The 9,266-nt window shown below is 49.7% G+C and overlaps 1 protein-coding gene across 1 annotated transcript; it reads right to left on the reverse strand.

Annotated features, from left to right (window-relative positions):
* Positions 1-810: 810 nt before the first annotated feature.
* On the reverse strand, positions 811-9,052 carry ZNF174 (zinc finger protein 174). Its single transcript, XM_017650400.3, has 3 exons — positions 7,863-9,052; positions 6,673-6,895; positions 811-3,703 (listed from the first exon to the last, which is right to left on the reverse strand). The coding sequence occupies exons 1-3, from the start codon at positions 8,268-8,270 to the stop codon at positions 3,102-3,104; spliced, it is 1,233 nt and encodes a 410-aa protein (XP_017505889.3). The 5' UTR covers positions 8,271-9,052; the 3' UTR covers positions 811-3,101.
* Positions 9,053-9,266: the final 214 nt, after the last annotated feature.

Consider the following 9,266-nt stretch of genomic DNA (forward strand, 5'->3'; position numbering starts at 1 on the left):
TGGATAAACAAAACGTGGCTGGTCTACCCACACAGTGGAATACCATTTGCCCGTACAAAGTGCAGAGTCCTGATGTCTGCCGCAGCACGGGTGGACCCGGAAGACGCTGTGCTGGGTGAAGGGGTGCCTGAGGGAGGGCAGGACGGGGAGTGACCACTGATGATGGTGAGGTTCCCTTTTAGGCTGTTGAAAACGTTCTCACGTTAGACTGTGGTGATGGTGGAATGACTCTAAATATAATTGCTGAACTGTACACTTTAAACGGGTCACGTTTTAAATGGATGACATGGTATCTCAAATTTGTAAAACACATCATTTTTGTTTTAGAAACACTTGGGAAAAACGTTAACATTGTCTGCTGGACGGTGTTTAGGAGTTAGTGAATTTTGTTGGGAGTGGTAGTGGTATTTGGGCAGGTTTGACAAATCCTGACCTGCTGCAGATGGAAAATGCTTTTCAGAGAACTCTGCAAGGCCCAGAATACGGGCAAACCCAGAAAAGGCAAGAACCTTCTGGACGGGCTGCTCCACAGGTAAGTGTGTGCACAGAGGAGAGGAGGATTTTCTCATGGGGTAGCTGCCTGCAAGCCAGCAGGTCAGGCCAACGCCCTCGGGTGGGAGCTCGCACAGGAGGGGCTGGAGCGGCTCTACACGGAAGAACTGAGGCCCAGGGGCCTTCCTCAGGCCTTCAGACCCTCACGGTGCTCCTTGCCTGGAGTGGAGGCTCAGTGGCCACAGGAAAACTGGGTCGGGGGAGGCAAGGCAGCATCACAGGCTTGAGAACCTTCTGGGAGTGACAACAGCCAGAGTGGCAATTTTATCACATTTATTCAAGGTCCGCAGTTGAACAGGTACCCAAAGATATTAACATTCAATAACTACTTCAGCAATTATTGACTCTGAATCAGAAGACAGAAGACACACGTGGATTCTTAAAACATGCCAAGCAGACAAAGCTCCTGTATGAGTAGAGTTTCTGCCCCAGCACTTCCGAGGGGACTGGCGATCCGTGATCCTTCATCTTAGGAGAGACCTTTGACTGACCAAGTTGATTCTGTACGCAAGCGTGGTTGGTCCGCGTCCCCCCCAAGATGTCCACACCCTAATCTCTGCAACCTGCAAACATTACCTTTACGGCAAAGGTGACTCTTCAGATGTGATTAAAGATCTTGAGACAGGGAGATTATTTTGGATTATCAGTGGTGGGGGGGCTAGTGTAATCATAATGGTCTTTTTAAGGAGGTCAGAGGGTCGGAGGAAGAGGAGGAGGTCATATGGGGACAGAGATTGGAGGGACCCACTTTGGTGGTGGAGGAAGAGGCCACAAGCCAAGGAGTACAAGCTGCCACTGGAAACCAAGGAAGGACGGAAACAGATGCATCCCTCCGCGCTTCCAGAAGGAATCGGCCCTGCGGACACCTTGACTTGGCTCAGTGAGATTGATTTTGGACTTCTCATGTCTGGAACATCAGAAACGTTCGAACTTAAGAAATGTTTGTGTTGTCTTAAGCTAGCGGTCCTCTGTTAGAGCATGGGTACGAAACTCAGGTCAGGTAAGTCACATCCATGACACTGGCCTGGAAATGGGTCCTGGAGGGAAGGGGGGACACTTGAGGGATGGAGAGGCCCTGACTGGTGAGAAGCAGCAGACAGGAGGGAGGGAAGGAAGACCTAACAACGGAGTTGAACTCCACACCTAACATGGCTGTTGGGGAGGGGACCACGAATTAGTCTTAAAGTACCACCAAAAGCTATGAAATGGCCACTGGGCACCCAATAAGTCTCTCTCTGGCCACAAGACAAGAGGCTTTGTCCACTGCACCCAACAGCTGTCACCAGATCTGATTCAGGCAAAAATGGGTCCTGAGGGTGAAGCAGGGCACTTCAGTTCATCGGTCACTGAGGGCCTCTTCCTCTGGACTGGGTGTGAGCTACGTCCAAAAGCTACAACGATGGAAAACACAAGGTTCTTGCCCTTAAAGACTTTTTGTTATGTACATAGTTCCCCAACCCTGGCACTCCTGACATTTGGGACCAGGTAACTGTCGTGGGGACCGTCCTGTGCACCCTAAGGCTTTTAGCTGCATCCCTGGTCTCTAGCCACTAGAGGCCGGGAGCACCCACCCTCCTGCAAGTCGTAACAACCAACACTGTTTTCAGACACCCAATGTCCTCTGGGGGGCAGATCTGCTCCCACATTGAGCACCCCTGGTAGGCAGAGAGAACAGGGAGACACATGATTGAGTCTAAGTCGGCCTGTCAGCGAGGCTCTGAGGATAGGCAACTCCGGTGATGGGAGGGGGTGGAGGACAGGTGGGGTGGTGGGTCCCAGGGGCAAAGGGCATGGTGTGTGCACAGCTGGGAGAGTGAGGGTGCACATGCATGCACCTGTCCCTCTGCGGTCAGGGGGAAGGTGAGATTCTGGGCGCGAAGAGCACAGGCCACAGCCCCGGCAACTGGCAGCGGCACTTCAGGAGGAATGCCACCCAGATGTTTTCTGCTGGACACAGCACATCCATCTGCCACACGTCTTTTCTGAACTGCGGGGTCAGCTAGCTTTACCCGGGTGAGTAAGAATTGCATACTGATTGGGTTTTAACTTCCACTTTGAGAGAATGAAGGGGAGGGATGAGATGCCTTCTCAGGACTAGTTCCAGGGCTTTAATATTTTACATATTTTGTCATTTCTAGAAACTTCATTGAGGTATAATTTACTTATCACAAAATCAAACCCTTTATAACTTTTAGTAAATGTACTGAAATAGTCTAATTGTGGAACATTTTCATTTCCCCAGTCATTTTATTGTTCCTAAAGCTACTGGCCTGAGTGAGAAAGGAGAGTAGCAGGGCCCCTCCGACCTCGGCAGCCCACATGCTATCCACTTCTCGGGGCTGCTTTTCCCCTGCCCTTGGGAGGGCACTGTGGCTTCTGGGACCTCAGCTTCTGGGACCCCAGCTTCTGGGACCCCTCACCAGCCACATTCCTCAGGGACCTCCGGCTTTCCTTGTAAGTCACGCAGACAGTCTTTGAGATTCACATGCAGGTGGGGGTAGGACAAACACAAACACCTTCCCTCTGGGCAGAAGGACGGAGCCCTGTCTTCAGTCCCCGTGGTGGAGTCGCTGATGCTGGTGAAGGTTGGAGCTCTGGCGAAAGCTTTTCCCACACTGGCCGCACTGATACGGCTTCTCCCCGGTGTGGATCCTCTGGTGCAGTTTCAGGGTCGACTGCCGCCCAAAGCAGTTCCCACACTCTCCGCATGTGTAGGGTCTCTCCCCTGTGTGAACGCGCTTGTGTCTTTTCAGCTCTGAATTCCACGTGAAGCTTTTCCCACAGTCGTCGCATTTGTATGGCTTCCGCGCTGAGCGGGCTGGCTGGTGAGCAAGGCGCTGCAGACGGCTGCTCAGGCTTCTTCTACTTGCTCTGCTTTTCTTCAGCCCTCTCAGTGGGTGGTTTTTTAGGGAGCTGCTGCTGTATTCTAGTTCCCTGCAATGTCTCTGGTAGTGGGTGAATGGCTTTTGAGCATTTGAGGGGCTCACCTGCCTTCCTGACAACCGGGGTTCAGTCATATTTGCCCCTCTCGGCTCAGGACTCTGCAGACCATTCCCTTTGGATCTACCAGCTGACACTGCACATGGCTTCGCTCCTTTAACCCCCTCCTGCTGTGGATTTTCCTTGTTGTCACTTTTCATTCGGGGGGCCTCTATAATTAGAAAGAAGAGGTTTTGTTTCTTTCTAGAACCTCAGCAAAGAGTTACGAACTATGCTGCAGGTTTCACAAAGTGTGATCCTCCACTGGCAACTTGCTTTAGACTCGTCTGGGGCTCTTGCTAAACAGGCAGGCTGCCCCCACATCCCCATGGCAGAGCCTCTGAAGAGCAGGACCTGGAAATCCGCATGGCTGACAGGCTCAGGGGTGATTCTGACTTGCAGTAAAATCAGGAAGCAAATTTTCCAACAACCTCCCCTGCTTCCTACTTTTAGGGAAAGGTTTGGGAAATGAGAAACAGGGCAAAGCAAACCCCTCAGACCTGAGTATCAAGTAAGGAGTGAAAAGGAGGCAGCCAGTGGAAATTTCAACAATGCAAACACACTCTCACATGGACCCTGAATAATCACCGCATCTCTTCAAATAATGGCAAATCCAGAGAACTGGAATTTTCTTTCATTCCAGAATTGACAGCCTTTGTGTTTGGAGACTGCAATAGGGATTACATATGTATCCTAATTACAGAAACTTGCAACTTGTGACCACCAAGACTGAGGACCAGGATGGAAATGAGCTGAAATGGCCTGCTGGCAAGTTGGAGGATCTAGGGCTGTGCTACCCAACAGGACTCCCGCCATGTGGGGAGTATGTATGTGCGGACGCATGCACTATTCAATACGGCAGCCATTAGCCTCATGCAGCCAGTGTGATTAAGAAACTGAGTTTTAAATATCTAATAATAATTACTTAAATTCAGATTTCAAAAAGCATCCCATACAATTAGGTCAACTGCTTTTCAACAAGGTTGTCAAGCCAATTCAATGGAGGAAGAACAGTCTAAATGATCCTGAGACAACTGGATTTCCACGTTCAAGAGAATGAGGATGAACACTGTATGCAAAAATTAACTCATCGGAGACCTAAATTTAAGAGCTAAACCAATCTCTCTTTGAACAAAACATAGGTGTAAATATTTGTGATTTCATGTTAGGAAAGGGTATTTTGGGTACGTCACCAAAAATGGAAACAAAATAGATAAACTCGACTTCATCAAAATTAAAAATGTTTGTGCTCCAAAGAAAACAGGAGAAAATACTTGCAAAATATATATAAGGATCTAGTATCCAGAATATATAAAGTCGTACAACAATAAAAAGACTAACCGAAATTAAAAATGTGCAAAGGATGAATACACATTTCTCCAAAGAAGACAAACCAATTGGCCATTAAGCCCATGAAAAGATGCTCAACATAATCAGTCACAATGGAAAAAAATCAAAACCTCCATGCGATTCCACTTCATACCAAACAGGATGGCTGTAATCAGAAAGACTGACAATAATAAATGTTGGCAGGGATGTGGAGAAACTGGAATCCTCAAAGATTGTTAATGGGAATGTGAAATGATGCTGCTGCTTTGGAAAACAGTCTGGCAGCTCCTCAAAAGGTTAAACAGAGTTACCATATGACCCAGCAATTCCACTCCTAGCTATATACCCAAGAAAAATGAAAACATATGTCCACACAACTTATACACAAATGTTCACAGCAGCGTTATTCATAATAGCAAAAAAGTAGAAACAACCCAAATGTCCATCAACTGAGGAATAAACAAAATGTCCACATAATGTAATATAATTCAGATACAAAAAAGAGTGATGTACGACAACATAGATGCCACTTGAAAATATTATGCTAAGTGACAGAAGGCAATCACTAAAAAGCACATATTGTATGATTAAGTATAAATGTATAACAGTGAAATGTCCAGAACAGGCAAATCCAGAGACAGAAAGTAGATAGCAATTGCTAGGACTAGAGATGGGGGGATAGAGAGTGACTGCTAATGGATAAGGTCATAAAAAGATTCAGGAATCAAGACAGAGGTCATGGTTGCGTACGTGAGTGAATACACTAAAAACCACTGAACTGTAACACTTGAAAAGTGTGAATTTTATAGTATATGAATTATATCTTAATGAATAAAATTTAAATAGCCACATGTAGCTAGTGGCAACTGTACTGGATAGTGTAGTTCTGAAGAAAGACACTATTGGCTCTTAGGGATGAGGGACACGTATCCTCTTGGGGACCAAACTAAGGGAGATGGAGACTGCACACACACCCAGCTGCCTCTGCAGGGGCAGGAGAAGAGAGTATGTGTGGTCTACTTTCTTCAGGACCATGAAGGCCATAGATTATGGGGCAGGAACTCAGCCAGGGTCACACTGCTTTTCTAATGGATTCCCCACATCTTTTCTATTCCTGAGTTCCAAGGATAATCAAAGTGTTTCATTTAATGTAGCAAATCTTGAATCAAGGCTCTACTTGTAACCCTGTTCTCCAACTTGCTGACTGTAAACTGTATTCAAATGACCAAGAAGGGCCAAGGTGTCACTGTCATTCAGTCTTAGGGATCACAGGACTGCATGGAGCAGGACCAGCAATTATACTAGCATTGGACCAGTGATAGACAGGGAAATGGACACAAGGGATTAAAGCTCAATGTCACTGGAGGAGGAAAGGGCAGAAAATAATACAGAGTGGGGCTTTTTCTCTAGTGAGCATAACATTCTTTGGGCCCCTTCTAAATAAACATGGGACCATTTTAAGTGATGAAACTCAGCCACAGCTCGCATGGAAATTCATCAGTGGTCATACCTGGATCTGTCTTTACAAAAGACAGAGGAAGCAGCGTGAAAGGGACAGAAACTCAGGCACTAAATACTCCTGCTGTGCACTGGACCATCAAATGGTTATAACAGAAAATGATTTAAAAAATGCTTCTTATGTATAGTATCACTATCATTCTAATTAAAATTTTCTTGAGGGAATAAAGATCTACTACTGCATACAACATTAGGAAAACCCAACATCTGGTCTACAGCTTTTCAGAACCATAGGATGCTTCTGATGCAGGTAAAGAACTGATAAGAGGGATTGAGGAGGCACAGAGTACTTACCTGTTCCAGCCAATTTGGGGGTTGGTTCCTGGAAAAGTGGGGATTTTTCCCAATGGTGGGGGCTCAGCTGGTCTTGGGATCCTGCCTGGGAAATCTCCTCCTGAGAGCTCTCCCTAGGGTATCTCCTAGGAGTTTGCAGTTGAAAATGTGGCAGTTCCTGTTCTCCAAGCTGAGATCCAGTTTTCTCCAAGAGCACCTTCTGCCCCTGCATACAAACGGCCACCTGGGAACAAGCCCCATACATTAGAGTGCAGCGCAAGGACTGACTGGAGGCAGCTTGACTTCTCCTAGCTCGGTGGTGACACTTTACCCTGGGAATTCCTGATAATGGCCTGGAGGTCAACTTTGATAGAGATTCTGAAACTCTCAAAGGAAGCAAAGGGAAGGACATGCAGAATGACCAGAAAGAAGCTGCTTCAAATCAGCCAAAACCTCCTGAGCAGATGCCCCTAACTTTAGCTTGGGTCTTTCTCAAGGCCTGGGGTCAAAGTCAGCAGACAGCAGGCTTAAGTATCAGTCAGTCATGAGACTGGCCCAGCAGATTCCCACCCTATGCCCACCTGCCTCCCTACTTCAGCTGGAAACAGGCCAAGGACTTAGGAAGGAGTATGGTGGAGCCATTAAAAACCACCCTTATAAACTTCTCTGCCCAAGGCTCTCTGGTAAGGAGATCCCTGTAGCAGCAAGGCTGCAAGAGGACTGCCCCAACCCTGTTTCCTAGCGCTTCCATCCCCAAAGCATATGGTTGGCTGCTTGCTGCCTAAGCCAGGACTGGGGATGGGCTTGGGGTGTGAGGGTTGAACAAAAACTGGCCAAATGAGCTGTAACTCTGTGATGCAAAGGCAATATGCAAGCCACCTCAGTAGAACCAGGTCCAAAGAAGTTCCCCCCAGTCAAATGCCTACCCAGCAGGATCATAGGAAAAGTTCAAGAGGCAGAGGTTGGGGAAGATCTGTTGGCAAAGCTTCAAGAATCTTACTTGATTTTCTACCTCACTGGAGTGCTAATAGCTGGGTTTTCTGAAAAGCTGTTACCTCTGCCCAGGTGTGTTCCCAAATAGAGGTCAGAAGCAATGTCTGAAGCCATCCTGTCCATTTCTAGACTCCTTCTACACAGGGAGGGATTTAAAGACCAAATGCTACCCGGATGAGAAAGAAATTCTGGGCAGCTCGAGAGAGGGCCTTCCTTACCCACTGCTTTGGTCTTTTGGCTGCTCTGTGAAAATCTTCCACCAGGGTGACAATTTCCTTGCTGTTCACGGGACACCGATGTCTGACCCGAGCCTGTATCTCTGGGGGCAGGATGTTCAGAAACTGCTCCAGCACCAGCAGCTCCAAAATCTGCTCCTTGGTGTTCACCTCGGGCTGCAGCCACTGCCGGCACAGCTCCTGGAGCCGGGAGAGCGCCTCTTGGGGTCCAGACACCTCTTGATAACAAAACCGTCTAAAGCTCTGGCGGGAGAGCTCAGGATCAGGACAGTCTTTTTGCAGAGGGGGCCCCCGTTTCTCTTCTAGCTTGGCTATTATGTGTCTCTCTTGCTTGGAAGAAGCCTGCGTGTGGGACTGTGAGCTCAGGGTTATCTCCATCTTGGCCGCCATTGTGCGGCCCCGAGACGGCTTCTCTCTCCCTGGGAACAGTCAGGCCTTCGGGGTCATGGCCTTGGAGCACTCTTTCTGAATGCTAGAAAGAGGCTAGACACGCAGCTCCTCTGAGGATGTCGGGGAGGACAGAACTGCACATTCACTAGTCTTGACCCCAAATTCTCAAGACAACAGTCTCTGGGAACGGATATTTGTCTTCCGGCTAGTTCCTTGAACTGTCTTGCAAAGAAGACAAGACATAAAGTCCCAAAAGAAAACTGGGGAAAACACTGCTTTCACTTCAGCGGTAAGCGAGCGCATAAGGTCCCGGAAGAAATGCGCAACAAGACCTTAGGGGGCTGGCGGGAATCCCTGGGGAAAATCCACGCTGCCACACACCCCGCACCAGCTCTCCCGCATCCTGGTCACACCGACCCCGTGCATGTCGCCGGGAGCCACAGGGTGCGCCCAGGCAGGCCCCCGCACACGCCGGGGCTGGACGCCACTGAAGCCTCTCACTCCCGAGCACGGTGGACGGAGGCGCGGCAGCTGCCCGCCCCGAGGCTCCTCAGGCCCAGCCGCTCGGCCTCCGAGGGCGACGGCTCCGCTCCGCACCCAGCCAGCCCCGCGCTGGGCGAAGCTGCGCACTGCACAGCGCAGCTGAACTTCGTTGGCCGGCGTGGGCCCGCGCCCACCTGCAGCGGACTCACCTCTGCGGCCACAGAGCACCCGGAACCCGGGTGCCACGGCTGCGGGCGGGGCCGAAGCCTCGCGTAGCGGACACGCCCACTGGCTGCCCAGGAAATACGCCACGGGAGGGCCCGCTCCTCCCCAGAGGGTGGGGCTGCGCGGACGGCGTCCTCTCGCGTCTACTGGCGGCCTGCCCTGACGCTGTTGACGAGAACGGCGCCCCACCGGCTCAGTCTTAGTGCACCACGGGAGTTGTAGTTCAAGGCGCGGCTTGCGAGCATGCGCGGCGGGCGGCTAGCGCCGGGGCCCGCGGCAGAGCAAATT

Source organism: Manis javanica, chromosome 10, assembly GCF_040802235.1.
Source record: "Manis javanica isolate MJ-LG chromosome 10, MJ_LKY, whole genome shotgun sequence".
In the NCBI taxonomy this organism is placed as follows: domain Eukaryota; kingdom Metazoa; phylum Chordata; class Mammalia; order Pholidota; family Manidae; genus Manis; species Manis javanica.